Below are 17532 nucleotides of genomic sequence, written 5' to 3' on the forward strand. Positions count from 1 at the left end.
GTCTCAAAAAATAATTTTAAAAAAGTCCATTATTGACTCTTCATTATACAAGATACACGCAAAGGAGAAGCATACAGTTCCAGATCATTTCAGTGACATCCCATACCCAGGAAGGATTAATGCCTGAGAATACTCAGGTGAATCAGTATTTTCTTCCCTCAATGCACAATCACTACAGGATCAGCATAGAGTAGGAACATTAATAAAAGCTGGTCCAATATGGAATTAATTCAATTGGATAGTCAGGGGAGAAACACTTCAATCCCCTAGAGCCAAAGGTAACTTCTTTAAAACTCCTGATATCCGGTCAAATGCAATTAATATCACTATCTGTTGTTCAAATCCTACAATAAAAGACATATACATGTTAATGTTTGACAAAACTTGGGTTATTTTACCATTCATTCCTCCCAAATTCTGAGTGTCCTCGCAAATCAGATTTTCAAAAATACTTCTTCCTTTCTTCTTTTTGGTTTCTTTTTTTCAAAAATATTTTGTCCAGCATTGGAGTCAAGAAAATATTATATAATAAAAGCTAACGTGGAGTTTTTGTTGTGTGTTCAACACTGTTCTAAATACTTTACATGTGTTGATCCATTTAATCACCACGACCCTATGAGTTATGCACTCTATTTCCTTTATGTAAATAAAGAAACTGATGCATGGATGGGTAAAGAACCTTGCCCAATGCCCCTCTTAGTTAAATGATGGAGAATAGATTTGAACATGGAGAGCCTGGTTTCAGAGTCTGGGTTATAATCACAATGGTATATTTCCTTTTCATCACTGAAAGGCCGGTAATGTATGGAAACAGCATAGGGAGTCGGAGAGAACTGGGTTCAAATCCCAGCTCTACCACTTACTAACAGCAGCATCTCAGAAATATTTCTCAATCTCTGTAAACCTCAGTTCTTCATCTGTGAAATACTGTAGCTAACTTATGTTATAAAGGTTATAAAATAAAAGGATATAAATGAATGTAAAAGTGTCTAGTGTATGTCAAGTGCCTGGCACATAGTAAACTTTTCATAAGGTTTGGCTAGATGATAGGATGTTTTGATCCCATAGTTTTGATCTGCTAAGTACTGAATACAAATATTTAAGTCAGAATACTAAGGCTATTACATTTTCATTGAGAGAGTATTTTCTAACACAAACTCCTTTAAGCCAATTCAATTCTGTGATCAGTTTTCTAAATGGTACAGTCATTGCTTCCAAATTTTTCTATTTTTGTTTTCAATTTATGAAACTTCTTTGCATTGAGACTGGTTGCATTTATTTTATCAGTGTTCTTGACAATATCAAATGTGACCAATTACAGCTTCTGCTGTTGTGGGAATTATTTCTACCAAGTTCAATTTTTCCAGGCCAAATTATACATAGATAAATGTACAGAGAAAATGTGCTTCAATTTTTAGTCAGTAACAACTGTTACTATTTTCAGTTTTAGCCTTTGTTGAGTTTACTTTGTGTTAACAAATTTCTACTAAATCTAGTTTTCCTGGGTTCAGGTTTTGACGTTCTCATTGTCACAAACAAAAATGCATTTTTTTCCAGCAATCAATAATGTTAGTTTTATTTTATTTTTAGAAATCTTTTGAGATAATTGTAGATTCACATACAGTTTTAAGAAGTAGGACAGAGAGATCTTATGTGCCCTTTATCCAATTTTTCCTGATAACATCTTGTAAACTATAGTACAGTATCACACCTAGGATACTGACATTGACAGCCAAGATACAGAACATTTCCTTCACCAGAAGGACCCCTCATGTTGCCCTTTTATCGCCATAAACACTTTCCTCCACCTCCATCCCATCTATAATCCCTGACAGCCACTAATCTGTTTTTTGTTTCTGCAATCCTGTCGTTTCATTAATGTTATATAAGTAGAATCACACACTATGTAACCTTTTGGGATTGGCTTTTTTCAGTCAGCATAATTCTCTGGAGATTCATCTAAGCTGTCGTGTGTATCAGTAGTTGTTTCCTCTTCATTGCTGAGTAGTATTTCATGGTATGGATGTACCACTGTTTGTTTAACCTTTTAACTGTTGAAGGACATCTGGGTTAACTCAGTTTTGGGTTATTATGAATAAAACTGTTATAAACATCCATATATAGGTTTTTGTACGAACATAAGTCAATTTCTCTGGGATAAATGCCCAGGACTGCAATTGCTGTGTCATATGGTAGTTACATCTTTAGTGTTTGAAGAAACTGCCAAATTGCTTCCCAGAGTGACTGTACCGTTTTGCATTTCCACCAGCAATGCCTGGGTGATCCAGTTTCTCTGCACCCTTGCCAGCATTCCGTGTTGTCACTATTTCTTATTTTAGCCATTCAATAGGTGAATAATGATATCTCATTATAGCTTAAACTTGCATTTTCTCATCCCATAACTTGTCATTTTATCCTCTTAACAGATTCCTTCCCACAGCAAAAGTTTTTAATTTTGATAAAGTCCAATTTATCAATTTTGTCTTTCATAGACTGTGCTTCTGGTGTCAAGTTTAAGAACTCTTTGCCTAACTTTAGATCCTGAAGATTTTTTCCTGAAAACTTTATTGTATTACAATTTGCATTTAAGTCCATGATCCACTTTGAGTTAATTTTTGTATAAGATGTGAGACTTGGGTTGAAGTCTTTCCTTCCTTCCTCCCCTTCTCCCTCCCTCCTTTCCTCCCTCCCTCTCTCTCTCTCCCTCTGTTACTTCCTTACTTTTTGCCTGTAGATATCCACTTGTTCCAGCAGTATCATGTTGAGCTGTCTGTCCTTCTCCATCAAATTGCTTTTGCATCTTTGCCGAAAATGATAATTGATCTTATAAATGATCTTTATTCTGTTCCATTAATGTATGTGTCTATGTCTTCATCAGTATCACATAGTCTTAATTACTGCAGCCATGTAATAAGTCATGAAACTGGGCAGACTGATTCCTCTCACTTTCTCTTTTTCAAAATTGTTTTAGCTCTTCTAGTTCCTTTGCCTTTCCGTATACATCTTAGAATAACCTTGTCCATATCTACTAAAAATCTGAGACTTTAAGAGGAATTACAATAAATCTGTTTATCAGTGGGGGAGAATTGACATCTTTATTATGTTGAGTCCTCTAATCCATGGATAGTAGGTCTATTTATTTAGGTCTTCTTTCTTTCATCAACATTTTGTGGTTTTCAGCAAGTAAGTCATATATACGTTTTATTAGATTTATATGTAAGTTTTTCTGAGTTATTGTACATGGCAGTGTATTTTTAAATTTCAGTGACCATGTGTTCATTGATAATATATAGAAATGTGATTGATTTTTGTATGCTGCTCTTGTATTCTGTGATCTTGCTAAACTCACTTATTAGAAGATTTACATAGATTTCTTCGGATTTTCTATATAAACCATCATGTCATCTATGAATAAGGATCGTTTTGTTTCTTCTTTTCCAATCTTATGCTTTATATTTTCTTTTCTTGCTTTCCAGCATGATGTTGAATAAGAGCAGTGAGAATGGACACGCTTGCCTTGTTCCTGATCTTGGGAGAAAGCATGTAGTCTTTCACTTAGGTGTAATGCTTGCTGTAGATTTTTTTGTAGATGCTCTTTATCAAGTTGAGGAAGTTCCCCTTTATTTTTATTTTTCTGAAAGTATTATTCATGAATGGGTATTGAATTTTGTCAGATGCTGTTTCTGTATTGATTTATATGTTCATGTGCTTTTCTTCAATTTGCTAATGTGCTGGATTATTAATATGGTGATTGATTTTCAAGTACTGAATCAGCCTTGCAGTCTTGGAATAAATCCAACTTTGTTGTAGTGCATAATTCTTTTTATATACTGTTGAATGCAATTTGCTAACGTTTTGTTAAGGATTTTTACATCTATATTCATGAGTGACATTATTCTGCAGGTTTTGTTTGTTTCACACTGTCTTTGTTTTGGTATTGTGGTAACACTAACTTCATGAAATAAATTGGGAAGTGTTCCCTTCTCTTCCATTTTGTTGGAAGAGGTTGTGTAGAATTGGTGTTATTTCTTGTCTAAGCATTTGTGAAATTCTTGAGTGTTACCATCTAGCCAGGAGATTTTGGGGGGAGAGTTTTAAAATTATGAATTTAATTTCATTAGTGATTATGGGCTATTCAAATGATCTATTTCATATTGGGTGAGTTGTGGTAGTTTGTGTTTTCGGAGGAATTGGTCCATTTATCTAAGTTGTCAAACTTTGTGTAAAGTTGCTCATAGCATTCCCTTATTATCCTTTTGATGTCTTCAGGGTCTGTAGTGATATTGCTGTTTCATTCATGATATTGGTAATTTGTGTCTTCTCTTTTTTCTTTATCAGTCTTGTTAGCGGTTTGTCTATTTTATTGAATTTTTCAGAGAATTTTTCAATTTTATTTGAATTGATTTCTGTTCTTCGATTTTCTTTGCTTGCTTTGGGTTTAATTTTGCTCTATTTCTAGGTTATTCTAAGGTGAGAGCTTAGATTACTGATTTGAGATTTTTGCCTTTTTAAATGTACTTAATTCTATAAATTTCCCTCTCAGCACTGCTTTTGCTGTGTCCCACAAATCTGACATTTTATTTTAATTAAATTCAATGTATTTAAAAAATTTTCCTTTGAGACGTTGACTTAGGGATTGTTTAGAAGAGTTCTGATTAATTTCTAACTGTTGGAGATTTTCCTGGTATCATTGTAATTGTTTTCTAGTTTGATGCTTTTGTGGTCAGAGAACACATTTTGTATGATTTCAATAATTTAAATGTCCTGAGTTTATTTTATGGACCAGGATATGATCTCTCTTGCTATTTGTTCCATGAGCGCTGGAAAAGAATGTGTGTTCTGCTGCTGCTGGCTGGGGTTTTCTGTAACTGTTGATTAGATCCTGTTAGTTGATGGTGTTAAGTTTTTCTGTATCTTTGTTGATTTCTTTTTAGAAGTCCTATCAATTGTTGAGAGAAGGGTGTTCAAGTCTCCAGCTGCAACTGTGATTTTATTCCTTTTTCTAGTTCTATTGGTTTTTGCTTCATATATTTTGTAATTCTGTTGTTTATACATAGATGTTTAGAACTATGTCTTCTCAGTGGATTGACTCTCTTGTAAGTTTATGATGGTCCTGTCTATGGTAATTTTTGCTCTGAAGTGCACTTTGTCTCATATTAATATAGCCACTCTTTTGCAAATGTTTACTCCCAGTCTGTGGCTTATTTTCTCATTCTCTGATCAAGAATTTTTTTCTTTTCTTCAGTTTTAGAAGTTTGACTATGATATGTCTTATGGATTTCTATGGGTTTACTCTTTTGGGGGGGTTCACTCAACTTCTTGAATATGTAGGGTTAGCTCTTTACCAAATTTGAAAAGTTTTCAGCCATTATTACCTTGAGCACTTTTTCAGCCCTACCTTCTTACTTCTCTCCTCTGGGGACATGCCATGACTGTTAGAACTTCTGTTATAGTCCCACAGGTCCATGAGGCTCTGCTAATTTTGTTTTTTTTTTTTTTTTTGGTAATTTTCTATTTCTCAGAGTTGGTAATTTTTATTGTTCTGTCTTACAGTTCACTGATTCTTCTGTCCCCTTCATTCTGCTGTTTAGCTCATCCACTGAGCTTTTTATTTTTGTTAATGTGTTTTCCAGTTCTAAAATTTCGATTTGGTTCTTCTTTATATCTTGTATTTTTTTTTTAAGCCTTTCTATTTGCCAAGACAATTTTATTTTTTGCTTGTTTCAAGTGTGTTCATAATTGCTTGTTGAAGCATTTTTATCATGACTTCTTTAAGATCTTTAGATATTTCTAACATTTGTCATCCTCACATTGACAACTATTGTCTTTTTCATTCAGTTCGAGATATTCTTGGTTCTTGATATGAAGCGTGATTTTGAATTGAAACCTGGACATTTTGAGTATTGTAAGACTGGATCTGCTGTTTTATCTGGCATCCTCTCACACTGTTCTAGAAAGGGAAGAAGGTTGAGGCCTTATTATTGCCAGGCAGGGGTATAAGTCCAGCTCCCCACTCAGCCTCCATTGCCACCTGAGTGGGGGGGAGAGGGCTCTCTCCACCACTGCTGGGTGGAGGTGGGGATGTTGGCTCCCCTCTAGGCCTCCAGTGATACCTCCCTGACTGGGAGGGCTAGGAGTGCCTCATTACTGCTCCCCACATGACATCTATTGACACCAGAGGGGTGTTACTGATGGAGGGTGATAAAACTCCTCTCCACTAGGCTTTATCTGATACCACTCAGTAGGGAGAGAGAGGGGTGCCCTGTTACTGCATCGTGGTGGTGGTGGTGGTGTCAGTAGTGGCTGAAAGTCTAGGCTCCCCAAGTGGTCTCAACTGACTCTGCCAGGGTGGGGAGCTCCTTATTACATCCTGGTGAGGGTAAAAGTCTAGGCTCCCCACTGGGTCTGTGGGGGCATGGGTAATGGTTGGGGTCAAAAAATGTATATATTTATACTGGGGATATATATGTATATATAGAATATATTTTTTTAAGGGAAAAATAGGGGAAAGTAAATGTGCTTCATCTTCTGTCAGTTTTATTCTGTATTGATTATTTCTACCCGTAATATTCATAAAGAATTGGATAAAAGAATGAAAGTCTGTATTTATTTCTTGGAGCAAAGAGCAAAGAACATTAGTAGGGTAAAGGCATGGGATATGGATGTAGGGTCAAAATATTGTGCTTAATGGCTTTTGACTTTATATTGCCCACCATGTTAAGCATGGGTATAATGACCCTGGCCTTAAGTAGCATGCAGTCCAGCTTGGAAGCCAAGATGGGGATTGCAAAACGGATATGCCAGCAGAGCAGCAATTTCTAAGTGCTCACTAAGCCATAAAGTGAGCAGCTTGTCAAAGAAGGCTGATGCTGAGATGGAGCAGCCACGGAGGTCCCACATTTCATACAAGAGGCAGGATGTGAGCTAACCTCAGAGAAATCAGACTTGGGTATGATGGGAGGAGGCAGCTGGTGAGAAAGCAATTAGATAGGGAGAATGGAATTGACAAAAATGGAAAGTCAGTAATATAATAACAACTGCAATATTTAATTACTGTGTGTGTATTAGGTTCTGGACACTATGCCAGGCACCTTAGATTATTTTAATCATCCCTCACAACACCCCTTTGAAGTACGAAATACAATTCTATTTTACAGATGAGGAAACTGAGGCCCAGGAAGGTAACTTCCCCAAAGTCACATACCTACGTCAAGAGGAAGAGTTAGATTCATGGGACGTCTGTCTGAGATATTTTAAACACTTTCCTAGAATGCTGGGAATGTACACAGCATTTGGCTGGAACAGCGTTAGCTTGGGTGAAGAGAAGAAAATAATAAGATTAGAAATTGAGCCAAGATGTATGGGCCTTTCTACTTTTGAGCAAAGGAGTGAGGGCCTGAGTAGGCCTCTTTGGGGACAGCAGACAGAGGGGAACTACGGCAGGGAAGTAGGCCCAGTTTCCATTATGTAAGATGAGAATATGGATCTCACACTGACCTTTGAACAAAACCCCTTGCCAGGTCACCTTTCATGTCATTTCAAAAACACTAAGAAGACACAAATCTTCCAGTGGGGCTTACTCTCTCCTCTTTTTTTTTTTTTTGAAAGACAAATGTTACATTAGGGGCATTTAAAGAACACCTTTAGAATTTTTCAATAGAGACTTTGAGATGTGATGGGTTAAATTCTACTTAGCTTCTGGCTCCTTATTTTTTAAATGTCGTGTTCCTGAATCATGCTTAGCCATTCATTCAGACTGGTTAGGTTAATTAGACACAATGTGGGTAGACAGAATGACATCACATACCTCCTTCAGAAGAGACAGAGGAGAAACAGAGGGGAAGAGAAGGATTCTAATAGAATTTCGTTCCAAAAGACTGGATGAGACTGACCAAAAGGGGCGGGGGGGGGAAAGAATTGGACCAAAAGATTCCAGTGAGCTTTTGGACAGCATGTCTGTGGTGGTGCAGTCAATCAGTAGTGCTAAAGGAATTATAAATATTTCCTATTAACACAGGAAGGGAAGGCCAAAGAAGTGCAGCCTGGGAGGATCTACAGAGAGCTGTTTCCAAAAATATTTCACAGAACATCAATCCCATGGAAAGATCCAAGAAAAAAAAGAGTTCCGTGGTTTGTGAAAAACACTAGGTTAATCAAATGTGTCTTTACTGCCAGACTTTTCAGAGCCTTTAAAAATTTCACATGCATTATGAAATCCCAAGAGGGGCTGTAGTATGCTGTGTTCCCAAATATACTTGTTTACAGAAATTCCCCCCACCCCTACCCCCACACACTCTTTTTTTGCAGATTTTTCTTGCAGATTTCTTATGACAGGTATATCACACTTCACACTTTCATAAGTTCTGGACAGGGAAAGACTTACCTCATGACACAGAACTGTATTCCCCACTGTAGATTTTTCTTTGGTTCCTCAAAGATGTGTCTGACATATGCTTCTAAGATTACTTGAGAACTAAATGAATATTTTCTACTTAAATCCAAATGTACAAAGGCAAGTAATTTTCTTAAAATTTCCAAATTTCTACCCCAACCCTCTCAACCATCCAAATGAATTAATAAACTAGTTCATCAGAGGAAATTGCAGCTATTTTATATACTTTAAAAAAATGAATGCTCAATTATAATCAGATTATAAAATGAATCACATTGCCACATCTCTTTCTAGCCGCCTGGGCTGTAAGCTATTTGTCGTCAGGTTCTCAGTGGCCTCCTCTCTGCTGCCCAGCTCGAACCTGGGCCTCCCGCCCTATCGGATCAAAGAAGTGGTTGGCAAACTTTCTCACGTTGTCTGCCCTGGACGCCCTGGAGATCTTTTGGAATTCACCGAAGGGTGCATCTTTCTCTCGCGAGATCTGCTCCATCTTCCGCTCCTTTTTCCTAATGGCTTCCTTAATGCGCTCGATGTGGCACTTTTCCTCCTTCTCGGCTTTCAGCTTCAGGATGTGATGATTCTTCTCCCGCAGGATGTTGAGCTCCCGAATCTGCTGCACCTTGTCGCTGATATTCCTGTGGACGTTACTCCTGGTCTGCAGGATCTTCTGGTCCGCGAGCTCCACGGGCAGCCGCTCGTGCCCCTTCCTCTGCTCCCCGGACTCTTCCGCGCACCCCTTGACCTGCTGGCACTGCTCCTCCTCCTTCTTGACCTTCTCCTTCGGCTCCCGGTGATGCTCCTTAATCAGGCCCTGGGGGATCTCTTGGGACCACTGGGAACTCTGTTCCAGGGACAGCTTCCTAAGGAGCTCCTCAGCCTTGGCCTGGCAGTCCATGAGGACCTTCCGGGCCTGGTAATTGACCAGGGAGCTAAGACGGGTCTCCTGGATCTTCTTCTGGCCCTCGGTGGTGTGCACATGCCTCTTTAGACAGGCCTGCTTCAGCCTCTTCTGCAGCTGCAGGCTGTTCTGCTCCCGCAGGTCCTGCATCATCCTCTCGTGCTCCTGCAGGCGCTGCACCTGGTACTGCGTCCCGCGCTTGGCCTCGGTCTCAGAGGGGGCCCCCTCCAGCTTCTCCTGGCGCTGGTTCTCTTGGTCCTCTAGCTGCGCCTTCCACCTGCGCTCCTGCCGGATCGTGTTCGTCGCTTGCCGGTCCCGCCGTCGGACACGCTGCTCCTTCTCCTGCTGCCACTGCTCCTGGCTCTGCTGCAGCAGCCGCTTGCGCTCTGTCGCTAGGGTCAACTGGACCTTCTGGTCCGAGCGCTTCAGCTCCTCCCAGGCTAGGGCCGCCTGCTGCTGCAGCTCCCGCATCCTCTGGGCCTTCTTGAGCCAGGTCAGCACCAGGGCCACAATCTTCCGGTCCCTGGAGGACATTACTGCCTCTTCCAGCTTGTTCTTGAGGATCTGGGTGTGCTGGTTCTGCATCGCCTTGCTGGAGAGCGAGGGCTGGGAGTACTGGCTGGCTAATGACTCCACCGGATCATTACGGTATCTTTTCTGGAGGTACACGCAACCTGACTGCGTCCCGAACTCTCTGGAGGGCACAGAACACCTCTTCGTGTGAACCGAGGAAAGGGACCAGCGACCGAGACCTCTGCAGGCCGGCACTGCCCACTGGTCTCCGCTGTGCACCTTTTCTACCCCGAAAGTTCCACTCCGGGGAGTGTAAGCTCCCTGCGGGTAAGGTGGGGGCGAATCTCCCCGGGCCGGAGGGTAGTGCTGGCAGGGCTGAGGCTGTTGCGGTGGCAGCTGGGGCTGCTGCTGCCAGGCCGGGCTAGGCGGGCTGCCTCCCTGCTCCAGGGGCTTGGTACCCGCCTCCCCCCAGGCGTCTTCCAGGCGCCGGCTGCGGGGCCGGTGCTTCCTGGCGTGGGCCGGGGACCTCCGGGCCACGTCGGTCAGGCTGCGGCTTTCAGGCGGAAAGTCCGGGTACCGGCGCCGGCGGGGCCGCGGGGTGGGCGAGCAGCGCAGGTGCGGCCAGGGCGCCGAGGCCTCGCTCCGCTCGCGGGGAGTCCCGGGCCGGGAGCACAGGCCCTGCTCGCTCTGCGGCCCTGACCCGCCCAGCCGCGCCGAGGATGCGCGCTCCTTGCGGGGCGGCGGGGCCTCCCAGAGGTCCGAGTGAGGCCACGGGGAGAAGCGGCCGAAGCCCTCCATGCTCCCTTCCCGCGCACCCAGCGTCTGAGCCAGGGTCCCTGGACCTCACGGGGGGCGCCGCGAAGACCCGCCCCGCCCTCGGATCCCGGGGGTCCGGGCCGCCTGTGACGCTCTGGCCACTTCACAATGCGCCTCCGCCCGCCGGTTGCCGCAGCCCTCGGCCCTCGGCCCTCGCCCACCCCAGCCTTCCTAGCACCCCGCGCGGTGAGAGGAGGGGGGAGGAGGGGAGGGGAAGGGGGGAGGAGAGGGGGGAGGGGAGGGCGAGGGGGGAGGAGAGGGGGGAGGGGAGGGGGAGGGGGGAGGAGAGGGGAGTGGGGAGGGGCTGTAGAAAGACAGGGTGACCCTTAAAGCTGAGGGTGTGTAGTGAACCCCCACTGGTGTTTCAGGCAGGAATTTGAACTCGCATTTGTACACCTTAAAGAAGCAGAATTTTAAAAGTAGACAGGTGAAGGCGTTACCCCCAGAATGGAATGCGGCGGGCAAGTCCTTTAGTAAGGGGTCCCTCCGTCTCTGCGCCTCTGCAGTGTATGCAAATGAAGCGGCCGTGGAAGCACGTTAATTCACTGCACCATCCTTCTGCCCTTTTAAGTTAGCAAGCCCAAAGTATACTTTTTAAACTTTTAGAAGAGAGAGAGAGAGAAAAAATAAACAACTAATTTGTTTTCTCCTAATATGGCAATTACTGCTTTTGTCAAAATATGAATGTTAAGTGCACATTTCTGAAATAACATCAGTGGACAGCATGCCGAAATCACATTGTTATTGTTGTTTTCCTTTTTCTCCAGTTTTGTGAGATTATTTTTTCTTGTTGAGGCACCCAGGGCTAATGGGAAAAGCACTGGACTTGGTCATGCAAACTTGAGTTTGAATCTCCTCTGCCACTTTCCACTTGTGTGGTCTTGGGCTAGTTACTTAACTCTCCTGACCCTCAAATTCTGGAACAGTGGACTGGAAGAGGGGCCGTGACAATAGCACTGTTGGGCTGCCCTGAGGGTCGGATGAAACTATGTATCAAGAGCTTAGTGGCTTAATGCATTCAATAAACATTATTTTGATGTCCTTCTAGCCATCAATTGCAAATTGTAAGGTTTAATATATGGGTTTACAAAAGTTTCTACACATTCCTAGAAAAGAAGAATGGAATTAATGTTATCCTAAAACAGTTTAGGTAAAGGATAGAGTGCTAGGGAGGGGCGATGCCCAGGTTCTGTTGTGTTCTTCCTGGACTGTGGATCATGGCTAAGTCACTTCCTTTCTCTGAGATGTAATGAGGAAACAGTTCTGGATAACATTCTCCAAATATGGTCAATCCTTAAAGAAGAAAATTAAATATTTACTGATCCCAATCCTCTTCACCCACATCTCCTTGAAGTTTCACAGTGACCCAGCTAGGCAGGGCCAGTAGAACTGATAACATTTCCTTAAGACAAATCTGAGACTTGGCCATATTAACTGATTCCCCCAAAGATCAGTTGGTCAATGGTGGAAGTTTTGACTTCAGGTTCACTTGTCTTTCCATATCATGCTGCCTTTCAGGAAATGTACTTTGAATTGAGACATGTGTTACGGACCGAAAGTTTGTGTTCTTCCCAATTCGTATGTTGAAGCCCTAAACCCCAGTGTGATGGTATTTGGAGGTGGGGCCTTTGGGAGGTGATTAGGTTTAGATGAGGTCATGAAGGTGGGGCCTCCATGATGGGATTAGAGGAAGGAACCAGAACTTCTGCTCTCTGCCATGTGAGATCCCAAACAGAAGGTGGCTGTTTGTAAGCCCGGAAGCAGGCTGTCACCAAGAACTGAATGTGCTTGCATTTTCACCTAGCACTTCCCAGCCTACAGAACTGTGAGAAATAAATGTCTGTTGTTTAAGCCACCCAGTCTGTGGTGTTTTGTTAGAGCAGCCTCAGCTGACTAAGATGACATGCTTTACAAAAAATTATGATCAGTATATATCCGAGGGTCATGACAGCCATGTCCTTGAAGCCATGTGGTAGCAGCCTTAACCAGAGTGACTGAGGCCTCCCCAGGAGCCCACTCTGCCTGGATGGGATCTCACATGCAGTCATTAGCACGTCTATAGCTGAGGACAGGAGGTTGTTTCTACCCTAGGTTTCTATTGGTGCAATTTATACCATTGTTAGAGAAATTATTTAGTGATTATAATTTTTACTAGGAGGCAACTTTTACATAAAATAAATCAAATTTGAAATGGAATCATTTAAGTGAGGAAATATTTGGGCATGCACTGAGTTGTGCTGATACCTGAATGTCATATGCCTTTGCGGAAGCTTTGTAAAACATTTTGTACATCTACATGTGGCTCTGGCTGGTATCAGGCCATTTCCTGTTACAGAGAAGCAGTGCTGTGTGGGCAAAAGTACAACCACCCAAGAGCCAGGAGACCTGCCACCAGGCAGCTCTGCCACCTGCTGAATCACCTGAAGTGGTCATCTTATTCTCTGTCTGGTGACTCTGGTGGTTTCTTCATTGCTGCAGGAGATGATCTGTAAGATCTCATTCAGTCCCCAATGCAACTAGAGAGAGGAGTTCAATTTAGTAACTCCTGCAGCCTTCATTCTGCAAAACAAAAATGAGTTAATCCCTGAAAAATGCTTACAGCAGTGCTTGGCATGTGGTTGCTGCCTTATAAAAATTAGTCACTAGAGTGATCATTATCATTATTCCAAGAGCATTAAAACCATAGCAGCGTAGGACTGAATTTAAAGACCTAGTTTGGCAGATGTAAGCTATTACATATGGAATAGAAAAACAACAAGGTCCTACTGTATAGTACAGAGAACTATATTCAGTATCCTATGATAAACCATAATGGAAAAGAATATGTTTTAAAAGAAGAATGTATATATGTATGTAACTGAATCACTTTGCTGTACAGCAGAAATTAACACAACATTGTAAATCAACTATACTTCAATTATAAAGCAAGAAAGAAAGAGAGGAAGAAAGGAAGGAAGGAAGAAAGGAAGAAGGGAAGAAAGAAAGAGAGAGAGAGAAAGAAAGACATAGTTTGGAGCAAGCCAGATTCCCAATTCAGGGCTCTTTGGCCTCTTTCTTGCCCTGAAGGTTCTCAGAATTCCTCATGGAATTGAGAACAGCTCACTCAACTCTGTTGACGATAGAGGGGACACAGTCTTAACTTCATGATGCCACAAACATTTATTGAAATCTGGGCCAGGATTAGAAAGATAATCAAAGGCCCTTGCCCACAATATTGCTAGGAGAAACACGTCCAGGTAACAGATGTGGTAAGTGGTTAGACAGTAAATTCAGCAGTATTCCTAGAGGAGGGAGGGGTTAGTTTATAACGGAAGTTCATCCAGGTTGTTCATAAGGGAAGAGTTCACATAGAATGATGGTGCTAAACCTGGGAAGGCAACTAGGATCTCGCCATACAGGGATGAGCAGGAGGACACACCCGGCAGAGGACACTGTGTGGCCACAGTGTGAAGCCTCAGAAATGCCTGGCACGTGGGGTCATGTGTGGTTTGTGTAGCGGGGACTTGGGGTATGTGTGCAGTGCAGTGATGGGTGATGGCACCAAAAAGGTGGGCTGGACCCAGATTCCATTGGGCCCTGAATGCTAGGCCAAGGAGCACAGGCTTCCCACTGGGCAGTAGGGTTCCAGCTGTGTCCAGAAGTGCTTCAGGATTCCTTGAAGCTGCCGGGAGCCCAGAGGAGGTGGGGCTAGAGGACTTTAGGGCAGCCTCTGAGGCGTCTGTCCCTGCTTCACCCAGAGCAGCTCAGAGCAGCTCAGATTTTATCTGTTTTCTATCCTGGGGTTCTTGGTAACACGTTATTGAAAAAAGTTGGGGCTTCCTCTGCTTATAAAAAAGGGTTAAAATCCACTATGTAGACAACAGTGAGTCAATAAAAGTCTTGAAACCAAAAAGTGACCCGATTTAGTTTCTATTTTAGAAAGCTCACCCTGGCAGCAAGGTAGAAGGTAAATTGAGATGAGGAGTATGGGGAGGGAAATTGGAGAAAGGGGGCCAGTTAAGAAATTGGTTCAGTAATTGGGGCAAGCAAGAAGGAAGTGAGTGTAAACCCAGACACTGGCAAGGGGAGAGGGAGGGATGGATTCAAGGTATAGTCTGGCTAGACTCGGATCAGCTCCTCTATGCGCGTTTTTGGTGTCTCCCGGTGGTCAGAAGGAAGGCAGTTGTGGAACCTGTTGGGCCGACTGGTTTCCAGCCAGAGACATTCAGGAAGTTTTTAGCTCTGTATTTGCATGGTGCTGTGTGAGCCAAGGACCGTTCTGAGGCCTGGAGCTCCCTGTGCCCCTCTCCCCCTGAGGATCCTGGGGCCTGGGTGGTGCCTGGGGCCTGCTCGGAGCCCAGTGCTCCTTTGGCTGGTGGTCTCGCTGACAATAAAGAGCCCTTCCGGTGAAAAAAAAAAAAAAAAAAAAAACACGTTAAGGAAGTCAAGGAACCATGACCTGAAGGTGGACTCGATCTGGAGAAAGAGGGTTTCTACCCCAGGGGCCTGGGAAGATGGCGAGTGGCAGTGACAAGAGGTCTCAGTCTAGGTGACCTTGAAAACAGTGATTTTGGAAATCAGGTGAAAGAAGCTGTAATAAAAGTGACTATGGGGCTTCCCTGGTAGCGCAGTGGTTGAGAATCTGCCTGCCAATGCAGGGGACACGGGTTCGAGCCCTGGTCTGGGAAGATCCCACATGCCGCGGAGCAACTGGGCCCGTGAGCCACAATTACTGAGCCTGCGCGTCTGTAGCCTGTGCTCCGCAACAAGAGAGGCCGCAATAATGAAAGGCCCGCGCACCGCGATGAAGAGTGGCCCCCCTTGCCGCAACTAGAGAAAGCCCTCGCACAGAAACGAAGACCCAACACAGCCATAAATAAATAAATAAATAAATAAATAAAAATTGTATAACTTAAAAAAAAAAAAAAAAAGTGACTATGGCACAGAGCAGCAAACAGAATGTCTGGAAGAGGCTGATGAAACTGGGAAAAGAAACCTTATCTTTTGAGGTACCTGGTGACGAGGCTCCTGCTTAAAGCATAGCTGCCCAAGCAGGACAGGTGCTCTCACCTGCATTGTTAGCATCTGATCGAGATCCCTGGGAGAATGACTAGCTGGGAAGCCTTGGTCAGCTCTTCCACCGGGCAGATGAAAGAGATGTTTTGTAAATGTTCAGCTGCCAAGCATTCCCTTGATACTAGGAACAATCAGCCTCCTTTTTATTTGGCAGAAAAATCCTCAATGTATTCCACTGGAGGCCTCAGAATTTAGACCTTCTGCCAAATGAGGACATGGGCTTCTTTTCTGCATTTGTTGGAGACTTAGAAAATATGGCAAAATGTGCTCTAACCTCACAATCTGAATTGACTTATGGAGTAGACATGTGTTTTGGGCCCTTACTCAGAATGACTGTTAGTGGGCCCTTACTCAGAATGACTGTTAGTGGTAGTGACTTCAGATTTGATCTCTTGGCACAAAGCAACTAGTTCTTGGATGGGCCAAAGGGGAGAAATAAACTAGAGTTTCTCCATCCAATATAGCAGCTGGCAGCCACACATGGGTATGAGCATTTGAACATGGGTAGTTCTAATTGTCATGTGTTATAAGTATAAAATACACACTGATTTTAAAAACTTACTATTAAAAAAAGTTAAATATCTCAACACTTTTTATAATATTGGTCACTTGTTGAGATGGCATTTTAAACACAGTGGACTAAATAAAACATATTATCAAAGTTAATTTCACATGTTATTTGTTTTAATGTGGCTATTAGTCAATTTAAAATTATGTATATGTAAGTATATATCACGGTATATTTCTATTGGACAACACTACTCTAGATAATTGAGGTTCCTCAACATTCATGTTGCAAGTGAAAGCTTTCAATGTCTGGGTAATTTTTATTTTATGTAAATTTATTGCTTTGAGTAGAAGGGTTTAAAATGGCGGCATAGGAAGATCCTGAACTCAACTCCTCCCATGGACACAACAAACTTACAGCAACATATGGATGATTTTCCTTTGAAAAGGACCTGAGAACTAGATAAACAGTGCCTTGACAACAAAAGATAAAAATATGCATTGAGACAGAGAAGCAGAGTGTCTCACCCAGATCCCCACCCCAGAAGCAGTGACCCACAGTTGGGAGGGATCCCAAAGATATAAAACTTTCCCTCAAGGAGTGAAGGGATTGAGCCCCATGTGAGGCACCCTGACCTTTGGGTCCAACACTGAAAAGACGAGCCCCACAAATCAGTGGGGATTAAGTCCAGGAGAACCATAAAACTATAGGGAACAGTGAACCCACTCTTAAAGGGCTTACATGCAGACCCATTTGCAGTGAGATCCAGGGCAAAAGCAGCAGAAAGGGCAAAAATGGCAAAGAGCACCTAGACCATAAGTGAGGGAGACCCACTTACTGATTTTACAGTAGCTGCCAGAGAGGTAGGAACCTGCTGGTACTTTCTTGGGGATGGAAGTGCTGGTGGACACCTTTTTTACAATCTCATCCTAACTTGCTGGTGAAGAGCTGGTGAATGCCATTTTTGGCACCCTCCCTCTAGCCTGATAGCACTGGAGGGCATGCTCTACCCACCCCACAATACAACCCAGCTGGGTGAGGGCCTTGCCCACCCTGCACAGCAGCTGCGCCACAACTGGGCTGGGCGAATGCACTGTGTCCTGCCTTCCCCATGCAGTGGCCATGCTGCAACCAAGTCAGGTGAGCACCCGAGGGCCCTGCCTTTTCCACACAGCAGCTGAGACCCCACCACAGCTGGTGTGTGCATGCAGCCCACACGAGGGCCTCCCCTTGAGCACCTGGCTCTGGTGTTCAGGGAAGACTGTGCTTCTGGGCCCCAAGGGTCATCTCCTACACGAGAACACTCCTTCAAGACTGAGAAGTAGGTGTTTTGCCTGATACATATACACA

At 43.4% G+C, this 17532-nt stretch overlaps 1 protein-coding gene across 1 annotated transcript; it reads right to left on the minus strand.

The window, feature by feature from the left end:
- Positions 1 to 8720: 8720 nt before the first annotated feature.
- Positions 8721 to 10601, minus strand: CCDC185 (coiled-coil domain containing 185). Its single transcript, XM_059941944.1, has one exon. It carries the CDS (start codon positions 10599 to 10601, stop codon positions 8721 to 8723), a length of 1881 nt encoding a protein of 626 aa, XP_059797927.1.
- Positions 10602 to 17532: the final 6931 nt, after the last annotated feature.

The sequence above is a fragment of the Balaenoptera ricei genome, chromosome 1 (genome assembly GCF_028023285.1).
Source record: "Balaenoptera ricei isolate mBalRic1 chromosome 1, mBalRic1.hap2, whole genome shotgun sequence".
Lineage (NCBI taxonomy): Eukaryota > Metazoa > Chordata > Mammalia > Artiodactyla > Balaenopteridae > Balaenoptera > Balaenoptera ricei.

Excerpts from the sequence above, each read along its gene's own strand:
- CCDC185 (XM_059941944.1), bottom strand. The coding sequence starts at position 10,601 with ATGGAGGGCTTCGGCCGCTTCTCCCCGTGGCCTCACTCGGACCTCTGG.